This window comes from Falco peregrinus, chromosome 3, assembly GCF_023634155.1.
Source record: "Falco peregrinus isolate bFalPer1 chromosome 3, bFalPer1.pri, whole genome shotgun sequence".
Taxonomy (NCBI): domain Eukaryota; kingdom Metazoa; phylum Chordata; class Aves; order Falconiformes; family Falconidae; genus Falco; species Falco peregrinus.
The window spans coordinates 72,541,324-72,560,355 of record NC_073723.1 but is presented as its reverse complement, the minus strand read 5'-3'; the positions used below and the strand labels follow the sequence as shown (position 1 = coordinate 72,560,355).

Genomic DNA, 19,032 nt, shown 5'->3' with positions numbered 1-19,032 from the left:
AATGAACAAAATACAAGTTTAGAGATTAAAAATGCTGATTTAGAGAAATGTAAGAGAATGTATGGCTGAAGTTTTCAGGACTGCATATGCAGACCTTAACATTGTCAAAGCCCATTTTTCAAAGAAGGGACATAGTGTTTTTTTCAAATACCTGGATTTATGGAGGTGTTTCTATGCCTAATTACCCCTGGCACAAGGTGTGGATGACAGGGGTCTGTGAGTTTTAGACAATACATGTAGCCCCACGTCACAATATACAAAGAAACTAGGAAAATGAGTGAAATGCAGCTTTAGTGTTCTCTTTGCCTAATACCACAACATACCTTTGAGAAATGATGGGTTAAATCAAACTATAAACAATTTTGGTCTACATCTAACCTGGCCTTTTGCATTCATAAAAGAATCATCTGGCCCGTGCCTAGATGGGCTGTGAAGCAAAGTCCTTGCTGTAAGCACTGCCCATCTTCCACAACTTCTCCTCCTTGTTCTGTGGGATTATGTAGTGAAAAAGATGAAAGCAATGTCCAGCCTTCTCCTGGTTTTCGTGGTGTTTTTTTTTTTAATTTCTTACCGTTATCAGTTTCCCATTTGCAGTTCAGCCCACAACCAAATGCAGAGACAGGACCACCCATCAGGGAAGGGGTTGGGAACATCTATACCAGGACTGCTGCCAAACTCATCCCATCAGTGGTCTTGCTGCTGACCAGAAGCCTTGATTGGTTCAAAAAGGGTGACGTTACACTGAATTCATGTTATGCCATCCTCTACTAGAAGTTATCTTGAACTGACTTGCTAAACAGATTTAAGAAACCAGGAAGAGAGGGCAGTCAGGGTGCTCAGAGCATTGAGGAGTCTGAGTCCCTTGATTGCTCCTTTTGTCGGTGAATTTAGTCTTTTATTAGTTTAAATAAAATATTTTAATTTAGTAAATAAGAAATAGACATTTATGATTTATTTCTAAGAATATGTGTTCCTGTTAGCCCACACATACAGCCACGATTTTGACTGCTGCCAGATTTATATCATATGCACATGAAAATATAACCACACAATGAAGTAGTACTTGATATATTGTATTTATAGATTCTCAGTGTACTCTATATATTTGGAAGGCACAGTTGATCGCTTTCTGTTGGGATTTCTATAAGTGGAAAAAAAAAAAGCTATTTGTAGAACTAGAAACAAACACCATATCTCTGTTAGATTTAAGAAATTATTCTCTTAGGAGTAGCTTTAACTTAGCATTCTTCAGACTGAACTAAGAAAACTCTCACCCTGAATTTGAATGCACAGGGTTTTACAGTAAATGCTTTTTTTTTTTTTTTTTTTTTTTTCCTGGGAGGCTTACAGTGAAACATAATTAGATGCACACATTGTTCAGAAAAGAAATATAATAAGCTCAATTTAATCCTTCTGAGGGAGTTAAGGAAGAAAATCTAGGCAACTCACTTCTAGATTAAGAAGGTGCAAAAATAACTCTTTATGCTCTTGCAATAAAGCCATAACAAATGTGAAAACCTGCTATAAAAACATCCATTCATTCTGAGACCTGATGGAGACCCTTACTTCCAGCTTCAGTGCAATACAGGAGCTTTCCTGTCCAGCCTGAGAGATCAGTTTGCGACAGTACAGCATCAACATTCTGTCATTAGGAAATGTTTGGAAGCAAAGAAATAGGTTACCCAGACATATGTCATCAACATGTGCTGGATATTATTTTTATTCATAGCAGAATTAAGCAGGAAATGGCTACTAGGATCAAGTGACAGCAACCACTTTTCCCCTAAAGACATCAAGGCAAATGGACATTCCCTCCACATGCCTGGCAACGCGGAGGTTAAAAGCCTTTCTCCAGCTGCTGGAGACGTTGCAGCTGCTGTCAATTAGGCTTGTCAGCATTTGTCAGGATTCCTCCCCAAAAGCTTCTGCTGCCATATCAAAACCATGGGTAATTGCTAGCAGGCAGCCCTGCTGCTGGAGGCTGGGGGCACAAACCCAGCAGGAGGAGGGCTGAGCTGTTGCTGCTGGGAGCACAGGCTGGCTGAGCTGGTGTGCTCCTCCAGAAACTGCTTTTGTGCAGCAGCATGAGCTCTGCTCTGCTGCCAGCAGTGGGAAGCTGGAGCCTGCTATGGTCTTTGGTCTGGCTGATGGCTTGAAGTGGGCTGTGCTGATTTCAGATCACTTCCAAAGTGCTGGTCCTTGCACAGCTGCTTGGAGATGCTGTAGGAGCTGGTGAAGAGTTACACCACACTGAGGAAAGAGGGAAAGTTAAAAACTCTGCCTGTGCAATTCAATGTTGCTCTCATTGCTATGTCTAGTGTCAACTGTAGATCAGGGTGGTCTTCTTTGGTAGCAAGTTCTTGATTTTTATCCAGACTTTACTTATAGGCACTCTTGTGTACCTAGGATTAAGCTGCAGTAAGCTTGCCCTGTCCCACCATGGAGAGGACTGCTTTGTTAGCTCTGTTAACCAGGAAATCCAGGCTAACAGGGAAGTAGGAGCTGAGATAGCAGCTGCCCTTTCTGTCTTCCAGTTCTGTCTCGTAAGATGAGTAACCAAAGTCAATTGAATAAAAGGGTTAATGTGATCCAGGACTTGCTCAGCGAAGTTTCTAGAGTGCTGGTGTGGGAAGACCAGTTTCTGCTTAATGCAAAGAAGTGACACATACTGTCTTTGCACTGGAAAAAGCACAGCTGTATCCCAAAGGCTTAGGGGAAAATCCAGGACATGGGTATAAAGAATATAATAACTCTTCGTGCCAAAGTTCAGATGCTGGAAATCCCTTCTCAGCCAACAGCTGAGCCTTGCAATACCTAAATTCTGCAAATACATCATTTTTTTGGCTTTGTTTCCTGAAGAATGGTGTACAGTTTTACCTTGAATGTGTCAAGAGGTGTTCTGTTCTGCCCACAACAATAGCTGCTGATCTGTTTCTTACGCAGATCTAAAGAAGGCATAGTGTTTTGGCATATCTTGGCCTGGCTCTCTGTGTGCAGGATCGGATAGGTTTGCTCTTGAGGTGCTGGCTGGATCACCTGCCTCATGCGAATCAAGCCGCAGGGTCTGCTTGCTTAAAATTTGTCAGTGGCCTATTTGTCCTCCTGTTTGTACTTAGCAGGTTGGAGTTGTTGCCTTAAATGGGGAAGAGATGGGTTCAGTTTTCATGCTAGTTTGTGTTAAAAGGCATCCCTCCTGAATGAGAGAGGCTGCAGGCTCATTTGGTTTGGGGACTATACCTTCTGCCTCCGCAACAAAGCAGATCCATGGTACAGAAATGGCTTCTGTTTCAGAGAGTACCAAATAAAAATGGGATTCTGACTGTAGCCTACTGCTTAGAGTGTTCGTATGCTGTGTCTGATCCAGGCGCTTCTTTATGTATTTTATAAAGAAACCCCTTCACAGATAAAAGCAGCTTGCAGCAGAAGGCACATGCATTTGTGTATAAGCATATTTTTATTAGTCTGTTTGGAAGAGGGTGGCTTAAGTAAAAAGAGAGGTCAGTCACTCACTCTAATTACTGACCTGTGTCTGTGGGGGATGCTGTTTCTCCCCAGGTTCCTCACTTGTTTGGGCATTTTCTTGCCAGGTTTTGGTGCATGGAGAGCACTTTGAAAAATCCTGAATTGGTTAAGGGCCTGAAAAGAGCAGGGCCACTTGTCCAAGTGAGCTTGCAAAAAACTACTTTTTTTAACCAGCAGCTGCTTGGGAAAATCTAGCCAAGGCTCAGAAAAAAGCAGGAGCACGGGCTCAGTTTAGCATGGTTACCCTGGAGACAAGAGTCCTAGCACAGCTCCCAGGCTCAGAGGGGAGACAGGAGCTCCCAGTGAAAGGTTGAAAGCAGTGCAGTGTTATAGAGGATGACAGGTTTTTTAAGGTTTCTTGAGACCTGAAAGCCCAGAGAAACAGGAATGGATCTATCTCATTACTATGATGTCCTGCCAAGTGGAGACAGACTTACCCATGGACCTCGTGTATCAAGCCAATGATCTACAGAGACGTGTGATCTGAGCATCAACTCTATCATTTATGTGGCTCTCGTTACAGCTCGTCCTGTCTGTGTGATGGTACCTGCCCTGCCACACAGCATACGCACCTCGTGGCGTAACTGGAGCCCCTCAAGCTGGAACTGTGCGGTGTTTCTCACCTCAGGGCTGAACGAGCCGGGGAAAGCAGTCAGTGTGGGAATTAGAAATAAAAACGTGGAATGAGCCAAGTTTTTTGAGACATTTTAGGCTTTGTTTTTTACATTAATTACAAGTTGAACTTGCTCGAGTTTGTATGTCAGCCTTCTCTCCCCCAGAACAGCTTTTGACACAATTTCACCACTACAAATAAGCCTGTATATTTTCCTCATATAAGTAAATTATACTCCTTCAAATGTCTTAATGAAGCAATACTGCATCATAAGGCATATTTCTCAGTGACTCGAAAGTGACATTGGATATGGGATTGCTTTGTCGGTAAAGTGGGTCAATATCAATGAAACAGGAGTCCTTCTGTTTTCACATTCATGTAAGGTAATAAGCTCAGTCTATTAGATACAGAATATTGGTATAGGAGGAAAGAAAGGAAAATTTAGGTGCGGGAAAAAAACCCTCTCTATTCCTGATACTCCATGTGACAGATTATTTTTAATGTGTGAAGTGTCCCAGTAACATGGAATTTCACACTTTCATCCACACACTAGAGGAAATTATTCTTAGAAGTATAGCTGCTTAAAGAAAAGAGGAGGAGGGAACTGAGCAAACGGAGGGTTTGGCTTTTCCTCTGATGCGAACAAGCTTATATGTGGAAGTAAGAACCCAGCTCCTCTCTCTGTCTGGTCTCCTTCTTTCAGATCTGTGGAAATGAATTCAGATGCCTTCTCTGTCACCAAAGCAGGCATGAAAGGAGAGGTGTGGGATGAGCTGAGCGTGTGCTCTGCTCCTCTCCTCATCTTCCAGCTAATGGGGGTGGGGAATAATTCACTGACAGTAGTTGCCATCCTCTCCTCTCCACCACCTTTGAACAAGAAAGACCAAGGGAGGTTTGTGACTCAGAGCGTGTGTTTAAGGGCTTGTCTTTACTGCTGTGCTAGCTAAAGACGCTGTGTGCAGTGCTGCCCAGCGGGATGCACATCCCCAAACGAAATCCCTAGCTGGTTCCGTAATGCTCGAAGTGGAGTTTGTTGGCCTGGGGTGGTGAGGAAGCTCAAGTCCTGCTGACACTTGAACTGCTAATGCAAAGGGGATGCAGCCACAAGCTGTCACCCATCAGGTGCTAGTCCGGTCAGTCTAATGTCAGTGAAATAACTATGCTGTTAGAGCGTCTGTTGTGGTTTAACCCTGGCCAGCAACCCAGCACCACGCAGCCACTCACTCACTCCCCCCGACCCAGAGGGGTGGGGAGGGGAATCGGAAAGGAATGTAAAACTGGAGGGTTGAGATAAGAACAAGTTAACAATTTAAACAGAATAAAAAGGAAAGAACAATAATAATAACAATAACAACAACAACAGTTATAAAGGAAAGGTAGCAGGATGGATAAAATCCAAAGGAAAAAGGAGAAAGGAAAATAAGTGATACACAGTACAGCTCCTCACCACCCGCTGACTGATAACCAGCCAGTCCCCGAGCAACAATCCCCAGGCCCCAGCTAACCCCCCAAATTTATTTACCAAGCATGACGTCCCATGGAATGGAATATCCCTTTGGCTGTTTCGGGTCACCTGTCCTGCCTGGGTCCCCTCCCAGTTTCTTGTGCCCCCCCCAGCCCTCTCACTGGCAGGGCCCAAGGAACTGAAAAGTCTTCAACTTAGCACAAACATCGCCCAGCAACAACTAAAACCATCAGTGTGCTATCAACATTGTTCTCACATCAGAGCCAAAACACAGTGCTGCACCAGCTACTGAGAAGAAAGTTAACTCCATCCCAGCTGAAGCCAGGACAGCCTCGTTATACAAAGTGATTAACTCAGCTGAGGGGAGCTATTTTGTCATTGCATGACTTAAGCCAACTACTTTGAGGATTAGTTGTCTTCTGGAGGTACTTATGCAGTCAGGAGATTCATATATTACTCCTTCATGTACCACTCCCAGGGCCAGAGAGGAAAAAAAAAATATCCAAAAATCAGACTCTACTTTTAATCTCTTTTGGGTTTGACAAAGTTGAATCTCTAACAGTTGAAAAAAGGCTATGAAAGCAATTTAATTGTCAGTATTGAATGATGCTGTTCCTTGACTAAAAATATCTTGACAGAGGTGAGAGAGAGTAGGGCACAGTAAGCATGGACAAACTGTATTAAAGGATGCCAGACTTTATGTGGGATGTTTGTTTTTACACCTGGCTCATGAAATGTAACACCTGTGTAATGTTTTACATTGACAAGTTCCTGAACAAACAGCTGCTCCTGGAACAATATTTTCATTTGCTTTCTTTTTTTTTTTTTTTTTTTTTTTTTTCCCTCTCTGTTTCTTTTTCAGATAATGGCTCTGGGTCAGGAGAAGGAGGTGAGTACCAAACCCCAGTTATACTTACTTTTGGTCTTTCTTTTTTACTATATGTGTGTGTCAGATGTATGTACATGGTTGTTGTATACAAATGAAAGAAAAATCATGACAACTTAAAAATAAGCTTTAATGTTGCAGTGTCATCTGACCATCTCAGACCAGAATTTGTGTAGGAATAGGTTGTAGTGTGCATTTGACCAACATTGTTCTTTCAGATTTGACCTATATAATTTTTCACTTGTTGCCAGTACTATAGTGTAGTATTTAGAACGCTATTTCACCTGTATTTTGCTTCTGGACATGCCCATTCACAATAAATGTCTTACTGAAGAAAAGAATGCAGAAAAAAAAACAAAAACCAAGGTGTCTGCAGCATCTAGTTATCACTTTATCCTTGGTCAAATATGTTGCCTAAAATATATGATGGTTGCATTATGATACGTTTTAATCAAATATTTTGCATATTTCTGTTTAAAGCTGTATATTCAAAGAGGAGATGTAGCACAGCTGATATTAGTAGAAGTGTTCCTATATTTGAACACATCTTAACCTTCTTCCAAGGATTAAAAAAAATAAAATGTAATTTTATCTTAATTCTGTCTTTGATACTCCTAGCAAGAATACATGTAGAACGAAAAATGTGAGATTTAGATACATACAGACAAGGAAAAGCCATTTTGCTTTTAGCTTTGCTTGTATTAAAAAAGCGTTGCAGTTCATACTGAGGGGGCTGAGTTTCAAAATATCAGAAACCTTGTACAGCTGCATGACAGTGTGATTTTGTGGGAAACAATCAATGGTATCACCGTGTAGTTAAACATACCAGTTACGTTCAAAAAAAATCAGGAGCTAGCTCCCCCTGTATTGAGTGAAGTGGGGGCATCTTCCTCCCCTTTAATAAGATGCTGTAAGTAATTCCTGGGCTGCTGCTAGCACATGGCCATTCTCACCTTTGTTTCCTTTTGGAGCAGTGTCTGAAGGAACAATTTTCTGCTCAGACACTGCCTCTTCTTACCTTCACTAGTGACTTTCTTCTGAAACTCTTCTTCCTGAGACTGCATCACACTTTTTCCCCAGCTCTGTTTGCTTCTCCTTCCGTATTTGTTACCCAGCCTGTTATTCCACTACAGCTGCTCGCTGCAAACCAAACGTTGCTTGCCTCAGAACTGCTATGCAGTTCTTATAGGAGACAGATGACAGTAATTTAGTCCGTGTCTGACTTTTGGTTTTGGAGCAGTTTTAGAAATGTTTGAATGCTGTTGGGATTTTTTTTTTTTTCCAGTATTTCCCAATTGGATGCAAAAATCCCCATTAAAATCCCTTGTAAACATTACTGACATGGTCTGGAAGAGATTGGCAGCCAACTGACAGATGTGGGGATTCTTTGGTTAATTTTATGAACAATTTGGAGTAAAGTAGGCCAGAACATGCTGTGTTTTGTTGGTTAGGCTGCTCGCTGAAGAGGTGAAAGGTCCATGTTCAGATACACTCATCGATTGATTTGGGGCAGGAGACTGAACCCAGGTCCCCCCTCTCCTGGTAAAAGAGATCCGGAATGGGTCTCCCTTTGTCATTGCAGTTGGTTTTGTTCTCACTTGAAAATATTCACTGAGCCTGGGACAAAGTTAGCTGGAGGAAGGATGCATGCTATGAAAAGACCTTGTTAGCTGCGACTCAGGGTACCAGTGAATTTTAACTATTTATGCAAAATAGAATGGCATCAGTTGAAGAGATTTGGTGGTCCCTTCACACTACCTTGTAGTGGTGGTTAATGTGTTGTCTTGGGAGGAGGAAAACATAGGTTCATTTCACTTCAGGCAGAAAGAATTGAATCTGGGTCCCTTGGCCCCAGGTGAGTATCTGCACTGACTGGGTATTGAACAAAGAAGGGACAACATGCCCACTACCTCTCCCAGCAGTTTTGTGACGTTAGCTCTTCATTTATTTGGCTTTCTTCTGAGTGCCTTTGGGCCAACTGAAGCATTCTTGCTTCTGTTCAGTATGAAAACAACTGGGTTTAGTTCTTAATTTCAGACAGAAAAAATATTTTAAACAATCAGAAATTTAAAATCTTTCTTGGCACTTTTTTCTTTTTTTTTGGATACTTGTGACACATTGAATTAGTACTGTCCCTATCTACCTTCCTCACTACACTGGGTGTTGGGTAACATTTTTGCAGAACAGTTGGCTAGCCTTCAGCATGTTGAGTCATTTTCTGTGTCTGAAAACAATCCTTCAAAGGATGGAATCCACTGTTGCTTTGGTTATTAAACTCTGTTCTGGCCAGAAACTCAAGGATATCTTTGTACCCACAATATTCTTGTATCTGGAATTGGTTTTGTTCCATTATTCAAGTAACTGTAAAAGGGTTACAAGGAGACATTTGAAACATCAAAGACTTAGTACAAGTTAAGGGAATTTAGAATTAAAACTAAGCTTCTAAAAGAATGCTGAACCTATTGAGGATAGGTTGTTTGGATAGCATTGTTTGGGATCCAGACGAGGAAAGGACAGGAACATGGGCACAGAGTGACCTGCAGAGTAGAGGTGCTTCCTGCACACCACTGTCCTGCCTCCATGGTTATTCCAGCTATGGAACTGACTAGAGCACAGCTCCCACCTTACCCAACCCTTTCCATTTTCTTTTGGAGGCAGCTGGGATATGCTGAGATACAGTAATCACCCAGACCTGATAGTCTGATATCAATGCTTTTGACTACAGGTGCACAAATGGGAACCAAATTGCATGGGGAGCTTCTGTGCCCTGTGGGTTAGTTATAGCTACTGATTGTAAGTACAAAGAAGGAGCAATGGAAGTGGAAAAATGAGATAAGTGAGATTTGTGAGAAACAAGGTAAGTGAGGGGAGAGAGAGCCAGCAAGTGAGCAAACATGCTAGCTTAGAGATTTGTGTTTTCTTCCCAGGATTTACATTTCCAGATGTTAATCACAGAATCAGTGTTTGCTATGTTTCCTAAACACACAATTAGTGTGATTGTGTATGCACCAGTGATGCTTGCACACAGGGAGTGGATGAGTACAGCTACTTGTATATGTTCAGGAAGCATTACGATTGCTGTGCAGGAGGTGTACTGTTTGCTGGTAGATTTTTAACTGTGAATGAAAGTACTGGGAAAGCATCGGAGCTGTGCTTTTCAGTTGCTATAGCTCTGCCTGTAACAGTCTCCACTGCTGAAATTAACTGCTTGTTTCACATGCAGCTGAGATTTGTGCTACTGGTTCACACTGTTCTCTTTCATTTTCCAGACACAGAACAAGCTCATTAATGATTCTGAAACTCGACTTGATGCAGATTTTCCCTCCTACTCCCAAACTGTATGATGTTAAATGCATTAATTTTTATGTCAAAAAAGAAAAGTAGATTTAGAACCAATTAAAAACCCAACAGAAGTCCTCTTCCTCAGAGAATATTTCAGACAACGTCTTCCCTTAGAAACTGTCATATGCCACAAAATTGCTAAATGCCAAATCATGTTTACTGTTTCAAAGATACTAGATTTTAGGAAAAGAATTAAGAGTGGGAGAATTTTTTCAGTATGCCTGACTGAGATGGAGTATAATTTTTAAGGGTAATATAATTGTCTCATTCCCCTCTGACATTCTGCATAAGCGATTTCCATTTTCTATGCTCTGACGGCGCAGTATTAACAAAGAGTTGTAATAAAATTACTCATTTTAGCAGTCTGAACTTTCAATTAGCATAATAAAAATTGCACTTATGAAACCAAGCTGTTGATCACTTGTGGCAATGGGTATCCTGAAGTCACTTCTAAGAAGAGTATGGATTGTTAATTCAGAAATTAGAGAAATTTCAAACCCCTCATTACTCTACCATTATGTTTCACCCCTACAGAAAGCAATGTCACAGAGTCATGACTGAGACCCAAAAAAGTTGCTTAGTTTAGTTGAAGTCACAGCTGAAGTCGGTGGGATCCTTTAGATTGGCATATAAGACATGGGCTTCCCTCTGTTAACTTACATGAATCATTCTGCAGTTTCCCTGTTCTGAAAAATACAGTCATAAAATTGCTCCCGATCCACTTTGTTTAAACAGTGATTTGATAGATTTTGAGGCAGAACTAGTGAAAGAGAAGTTAAGGCTCAGATTCAACTCTGCCAGTTGTAAATTGCAACACTATTTGACCTGCTGGATGTACTTCCATAACTGGTAGATAGGGCACAAAAAATGATCCTCAAGCTGTCACGTGTACATAAAGAGGTAGATTGCTAGCTTGCATGAAACATTTTCTTTCTTTCTAACAAAAATTTAAAGTTTTTATTTCTGGTGGAAGCTGCCATGTTTTCCCTGTAAAAAGAACTGTGTTGACCCAATCAAGTAGCCTCAGGAAGATTAACTTTGGTAGGTTTATATAAATGTGACTAAGGATGAGCTTTTACAATTTTTTCTTCAGGGTGCTTACTATGTGCAAACACATTTTTCTTTCCCTCAATTTTACAACTTGATACTAGCCAAGAGGTTCTAAAAAGAATCAATCATCTTGGTGATCTTGTGCTCTCACCCTAAAAAGAGCTGGCACTCAGGAGTCCCAGTGAGGTAGAAGTATTATCATCTAGCTGAAGTAGCCTCCGTGTTCAGAAGACATTAATGAATGCATTAAAGCCATTGTCCTTGTAAATATTCTAAGGAAGATCCTACCACGACGTTACCCAGCTAGTAGTGAGATGACTGAAAGGGCAATTGGAGCCATTGGTTTAAATTCTGCTCCAATTTATGATCACATCCTACATTATTAGAAGAAATTTTGGTTCACTGCAGATGGGGACACTGATTCTTGAAGGAAAGCTTTTTGAAGACAAAGCTTTTTTTTGGTCAAAGGTATTGGTGACGTAGATGATTTGCTTTTGTCTGGCAGTAGTCCTCTATTCATAAGGCTTTTTTTGGTAGTACTTTCCATCTGGCATCCAGGCATAGTGCAATAACATTTGAAGGAGAACTTTATTTCCTCTGAGCTCACAGGTCCCATCTTTGGTAAAGGAAAACTTCTGAGCTGTTCTTCCCATGTCCCTCCAAATAAAGGCCTTTTTCGCTCTTGCTCCAGATGATAGTCCTTATTTTCTCTATGTGATGCTGCAGGAAATGGCAGCTGTGATGTTGACTGTGATATAGTCAGGAGTGTGCAAGGATGTGTTGAAAACCATCAGCATGTTTTATGTGAACCATCAAAGAGTTAACAAATGATAATGACTTTTCAAGCCAGTTTCTCAGAGACAAATCAGTGCCCTGTAAAAGTCAGGTTCTGTGCTCTAGTAATCAACCAACAATGGTAAGATTTCTAAGTGTCCTAGTATGCCCATAACATTAATTTTTTTATTCTTTTTGTTCAGTGTTTATCTGTGTCTAAGAAAAATGCACTCTTGATATTAAAAAAGATGTAATGGTAGTTAAGACAGATGGCACCCAATCATTTCAGGCTTTTAAACTAAGGAAATAACATGCTTGCAATACATATAGCTAAGTTAACTATTATTACAATAATTTGTTTTGAATTTCTAATCCCTCTGAAATATAATAGCTAAAGTATCTTGCGATGAACGTCTAGCAGATTGCATTTAGTAATTAATAGATTGATATACAGTATGTGCTTTTTAGCAGGCTGCCATCTGTTCCTTCTCCTCACTGGGGACAACACTTATCCAGTAATTGTCGCACAGTCAGGGTGGTATAAACAGACACAGTTTAGAACCTCGAATATTTTTTATTTTAATTTGTAATAATGCTACTGATTTGTTTTAATGTATTTTAATATGACTGCAGAAACTTGATGGTGATTAACACCCTGCATAGGAGGTAGCGTCATGTCTTTTAGCATATTTCTATAATGGTGTGCAACTTGGAAAGATTTAAGTGCCAATACCAATGACCTGGCTTGTCACTGACTATCACTCGAGCTTCAAATATTTCTGTTTATTTCAGTTGAGATCCTACTTCTTGTAGGTAAAAATAACACTGAGCTAAAACTTGCAAGAATTACTTCTTGCAAGATTTCACCAAAGGTTCAGCAAGGCAGAGGCAAAAGGCCTGCATGTTCAGACATTCTGTTGGTGAAAACTTATTGTAGGCAGGGTTTTCGGGGAGGCTGAAGCTTGCTCAGAAAGATGCTGGAGCCGGAGGCATGGAAGGACAGATTCCTCTTGCCTCTTGTGCAGGATGCAGTTAGGCTGCATGAGATGAACCTGCCCTTATTTGCTGAACAAGGCCTGCAGAACAGCATTCAGAGTGTTCATGAAACTGTGGGACGCACCTCCCTTGTTGTCTGGTGAGTTTTTTGTCATTTCCATTTTCCACCATCATCCACCCATGCATAATTTCCCTGGTGGTTCCCTGAAGTTGTTTTGTTTTTCTTTGGAAAAGGAGTTAGCTGCATTTGAAGCAAGGCAGTGGAATGAATGGGTATTCAGAACCAAAGGGTCCTGCAGTGTAAAAGCGGATCCAGCTCTCGCAGCATGCCAGCTTTCCCCACCATTATCCATGGTGCCATATGCATGGAAGCAAAATGGGAGTTACAGTTGTCAGATGGGTAAAATACTTCACATGTAAAAAGTTAGTGTCATGGTAGGGAGTCTTAGAGTGCACGTGCTCAAGCCCTTTGCTTAAAAGTGCACACACTATCATCATTGTAACCACTGGGCAAACATATCATCTTGGCCAGGTTGTGATTAGGGTATCAAACTTTGAGCTTCCCTCCTCCAGGCACCTCAGTCACAAATAGACCAGGCATCCTTGTGTTAAACCTGTAATGCCCCTTCTTGCAAAATCAAACTTTAAAGGCTGGTATCTTCACTGGAGCATGCTTGCAGCTGCAGTGTACACTCTGTTCTGCACAGGGGAAGTATCTTTCAGCCAGGTGTAGATCACTGGCTATGCCAAGCCAGGCTTTGCTTCTAAGCCAGCCGGCTAGCTGGATAAAAGAACAGAACCTTCCACACTGGTAAATATTGGTTTTTCGTATGATCCACCCATTTTAACTGTGTCATTAAAGTTGCCCCAAATATTATTGGGAGAGTGGATAAGTAACTAAACTGTTCAGTGAACTGCAACCCATAATGTGTGCTGCTGTGGACTGTGGTATTTAGAGGGGAATTTCCAGGCTGGCTGTACTGAGGCAATCAAAGCCTGATCACTGTGAGGTCTTTCTGGGTGCAGAAGGCAGTTTGCTGTGGCCTTCCTATTTTTGTAAAATCTTTTAGAGATTAGTTGTTCCCATGAGATACAGCAAAAATCACTATAGTCCCGAAATATCAGAGGGGCTTTCCCGACAGGAGAATGTTTATTCCATCCGTTCATGGCTACTGAGTAGTTGCAGCTCTCCACAAACTCCCCCCACTTCACTGTGAACAGTGATAAACACAGATGTATAGCAGAGCCCCCTTTCCAGGCCATGCCTTGAAGCAGACCAAACTCCACCTTGACACAGACCGATGCTTTTGCTTAAAGCTTGATTGAAAGCCCTCAGCAGAAACCCAGACATATTATCATTGTAGGAACACACAAATGAGTTGCTGAGGGAAGCAATTTACTGCTGGCCAATTCCTCTAGAGCTACTGCCGTCCATTTGCAGGCTGCTACCCTGCAGCTCCTAAGATATAGCTGGTCATCTTCTGCAAAGGAGAAGTGTTAGGGAGCAGTGCAGCTCAGAGAGACAGCTGGGAGTCATGGATCCCATCCTTGTGCCTCATTTCTTTTGAAGGACAGAGCATTAACGGGGTGCTGCCCTGAAACATGAAAAGAAGCTGAAAGGAGAAGGGAAATGAGTTTTCGCTCAACATGAAATTAAGATGTCAAAGAAGAATTAATCAAGATACCAACAGAAGTGAGGAGAAGAAATTCCGTAATCATCTATACATCAATATTAGAAGCCTGCATAATAAACAAGAGGAGCCTGAATTGCTCATTTGGGAGCATATTTTGACCTAATTGTTATTACTGAAACCTGCAGGGAAGATCTGATTGATTGGAATATTAAAATTAATGGCTATAACCTATTTAGGAGCAATCAAATGTGGGGGAGAAAGGAGAAGGGAGGGGTGATCTGTCAAGGGATGCATTGCCTATTTGGAGACATTTGCAGCAGAGAAACTTAGGCTTTGAAATATTAATGGGTTAACTTATTTTAACAGCACATAAGTGGGGTACTGAAAGTTTCTGCTACCAATTCAGGCTGAAAAACAGTATTCGCCTAATCTGTGTTGGTGGGAAAAGCTCTATTTTCTTGAAGGACTTCAGTCTAAATTATATGCAGTGCCTCATGCTGCTAGTACTAAAACATCATGCAGCTAGTAATGAAAGAAGCTTCTAAAACTTACAGATGACTGTCACCTAATTTGGTAATGTTCCATGAATAAACATTCATCTGTGTTACACCTCATTGACAGGTGTAAATTATTAGTACAGGTGTTCTTGATTTGCACATATTTATCTGTACTTTATTTTGTTTGCATATAATAATTCTATATACATGAGGTCCAGCAAGTTCTGATCAAGAAAAAAAGGCCACGCTTTTTCTAAAACAAACCTAATTTAAAACAGCAGAGAAAGCAATTTTAGGAGTGGTGGTGGAGAAGAGAGAGAGAAGTTTACACTGAGTAGTATATAGAAACAATGAAAGAGTAATTGTGGAGTACTGTTTATGAAAATGAAAAGGTGCTGGGGCATTCACAGTGAGTAAAACTAACGTCCAGGAGGAATGGCAGGCATGTGCACACGTGTGTGTGTATATGTTGCTTTTTTTGCTCCATTACAAAATTGAATTGCTAATAGTGCAGTGAAAGTGCTCTGTAAAGCATTCTGGTTGTATCTGTAGTCAAGTCAGATAGTATATATAGGATATGATAAAATATTTTCCTGCTAGCAGTACCACAGAAGGATATTAAGCACCAAATGTTGAAGACAAGGGTTTTGTAACCAGCAGAAAGCTTTAAAAGTGGGTGATGAAGAAATGCCTGGGCTGACAATGATATTTTTGTCTCTTTTTCTTTAGTAGGACAGTAAGAAATAATGTACAAATATTTTGAGAGAAAATAAATGTGATGATCGGGGGGTCTACAGCCTCTCACTCTGGCATCCATCAGAAGCAAAGCAGTGGAATAGAAGGCAGAAGAATCAGCTGAGGACAGAACTAAAGGAGGGGAAAATACTTAATGCCAGTCATCACAGGTTCATGAAAAACCTTTACTGAGAAATTTCCCTTTTGAAAAAACCTTATTTTTCCAAGAAAGGTGTTTTTACAACATGTAAGCATATAATCTCAAAACCATAACCTTTCTCAAAGGCGATCTCTCATTCAAGCCTAAATAACTAGAGGGCACAACATCCACGCAGCGCACCTCTGATGTGCAAAACCACTGCCAATCAATGGACTGTTAAACTTTAAGGAATCATTACAAAAATGAGTGTTTCTAGGGACTGTTCCTGGCCTTGTGACCCCTTCCACTGGTGACCTGAGTGCAAATCAGCTGGTACTGATTTGCTCTGGATGACAGAGGACAGGTCACTGAGCTAACAGTATGCACAAGCAGGCAGGATTTTAATGTCTGAGAACAGGTATATGTAGAGAGTCCAAGATCCAGGCAATTTTTCTTTGATGTCAGCCTCTCTCCCACAGACTGCTGACCTTGAAAAGGACTCATTGGGGAATAAGGTGAATAATAATAATGGTCAGTGCAGAAAAATGGTCAAAAATTAATATAATTGTATAGATGTTTTAACTGAAGAATATCATAGATCATACTTGGCTTTGATGACACTCTTCTGGAGCAGTCTGTCCAGAATCTGTCTCATACCCATAACTCCAGAAGGGTGTTATCATGCTGGGAAAGGGTGTCGAGGGTTATAAGAACAGCAACAGAAATGGAAATACAATGAACAAAAGTCATAAGCTGAGCCTTTTGTTTAACTTATTCAAACTGTAGGGGATCATTTATTGATATAGAAAAGTGAAATCCGACACTAAAGGACACTTTAGGGTGCCACACACAGGCATAGGAATGTGGTAGCTAGAAAGAAGGAAAAATCAAATAAGATGTACATTTGTAAAGATAAAAGCAAATTACTTCTACTGCAACTTAATAAGAGTGGTGATAGAATTTCTACAGCAGGAATTTTGTAATGTTGTGTGATACATATTAATCTTTGAAAAATGCATACAATACTTTAGACAAAAGTTAATTTGAGAGTCTCACCTGCACTATTCTCCCTATAAGTGCAGTCCCACAGGCAGGAGGGAGAAATTTCCTTCAGTCAAGGTCCAGGAAAATTGGGAAGGACTGTTGTGGATTTGTTTATCCTATTTACATGTAAAGAATATAAATGTAGCTGTTTAATTGGTGGTGTTTGATTTGCTGTTGCTACAGCACATAAAGCTGCTATGAGTAAAGGAATCACTTCGATCTCTGTCCATCCAACAGCCTTGTACAGTCAGCCGTACACCACCACGATACTGCAGTGCATTAATTGGTTCTCAACTTCTGCAGATTTCTGTGGTTCTTTCCCTTCTTTTCAACTATCTAGCTCTCCTTCTTTCCTTCATCACCATGTTAAAATCAAAAATAGGAGTGACTAATGGTAATGAAACAGTAAGAGTACAGTTTCTTTCTTTTTCACTTGGTGAAGAGTTTTGGTGTCCATGTTAACAGTAAGATTGGTGCAGATGTTTTTAGGATCAGAATATTTGAGACATTAATTTCACTTTTTAGGGTATATAGCATTTCTACCAGTTTCTTGTTAAAACAACTTTTTTTCTTTTAGTCCTGTACAACTAAACAGAGTAATCGGGGAAAAAATACCACAGCATATATGAGATAAGAACATAATCTAATCCCATCATTGGGAATCAAAAAGGGGAGAAAATGCAAGCAGTAACCTTGCATAAGGATATCTGTAATTAAAGGCTGTCAAAGAAAACAGCATTCAAATCCCCACTACCTGATATTCAAGGACATTAAAAGGCACAGACTTTATACATTACCAGTGCCAATTAAAAGTAAATGTGACTAGAACACATGTCAGTGCTGGTTGTGTATCTAGTGGGGCGAGAATAAATAGCAATCACTGAAATAAGAATAACGGAAGAGTCAATCAATGAAACATTAGTGTTTTCAGGGAGGCTTTCTTGTCACTGGTACAGTTCTACCAACCTCCAATTGTCTGATTTTGAGAAAGGGAGCGATATCAAAGTTAATAGCTTCAGAATATGATAACTTCATGTTGACAATACACCTGAAGGCAAATGGATTTAGGTAAGTAAAATAGGAGCTTAATATGAAAGTCATGCTTTCTGTTAACAATAGCTTATTTTTTTCAGAGTATGAAGGATCTGGGACAGAAGTTCAGAGAAAACATTCAAAATGTGGAGTTTGCAAATATAGGGCTGAGTGTGATGAAGATGCAGAAAATGTTGGGTAAGTACTAAGTTTTACTTAACATATCAAACAAAATCACTGAACAAAAAGGGAATTTTTTTTTTTTTTAAAAGTACATGATATCTACTTGACTATGTTTGTTCTTACTAACTGAAGCTTTAATATTGTCCTATAATGTGTTTGATATGTGTCTGTAAAGAACAAACCATCTGCAGTTGTGAGGTAACGGGAGAAAATAACAGAGAGGTGTATTAGAGAATATTTGTCGAATATTTTTCAAAGAAAGGACGTTGATTTATTTTACCCTAGCAACAACAACAAAAAAACCCCACCAAAACCAAAGAGGAATGCAAAATAAATACTGATAATTCATGCCTGATTATTATTTTTTTTTTTACTCTATGTTCTGCTTGTTCATAAAGTATTACAGGCAGTTGTTTCCATCAGTGCAAAGCTTGAACCTAAACACTAAGTTGAACTGGTGACCTGAGCCAGTCACTTCTTCCAACCTCATTGTGCTGCTTGACCTCTTAGATGCACCTAGGGGAAAACTGATGAAAAATATCAATTGCTTGTCAGAGCTCAAAACGAAAGATCAAGAAACAAGAAGATTTTAAAGACAATCCATAACACAGAGGCAGATGCACCCAATTTCCCTACTCAAGGTACTTGATGGATAGAGTATACTCTGGCTGTCCAGGCTCTGTGTGGCTGTCAGAAGGGGCAAGACGTTATGGAGGAAAGGGCTCCTTTAAACAGCCCCACAAGGCATTACAGTTTGTTAGGAGGTAATAGAAGTCCCATCTAATTGATGGGGCTTTGTTTTCCCCACAACTATTGTCCTGGCAGTGGCCACTGGTATGGAAGAAGCCTAACTGGGGTCTGGGCTGATGGCCGGTGCTGGGGTCGCAGCTGCAGAGGCAGTGTGTGAAGGTGTTCGAGAGATGTGTAAATAGTATGTTTTTGTGTACATGGACAGAAGGCATCTCAGAATAACAGTGCCCGAACATCGCTAATCGGGGGAGCATCACTCCTCTCCTTTCTTCCAACTGGAATCCATTTCTTGTTGAAGTATGTCTTAATTGCACAAGATTTTATTACAAGATATCGGCATGAGGACATCTCAGGCGGTAAAGCAGCTTAA

The 19,032-nt window shown here is 40.5% G+C and overlaps 1 protein-coding gene across 2 annotated transcripts in view; it reads left to right on the top strand.

The window, feature by feature from the left end:
• TMEFF1 (transmembrane protein with EGF like and two follistatin like domains 1) overlaps window positions 1-19,032 on the top strand; it is a 129,965-nt gene that overhangs the window by 80,472 nt on the left and 30,461 nt on the right. For both annotated transcript variants that reach the window (XM_055800852.1, XM_055800850.1), the window contains exons 4-5: window positions 6,463-6,489; window positions 17,831-17,927. In XM_055800852.1, the coding sequence (XP_055656827.1) occupies window positions 6,463-6,489; window positions 17,831-17,927 (124 nt within the window). The remainder of the gene's footprint in view (window positions 1-6,462; window positions 6,490-17,830; window positions 17,928-19,032) is intronic.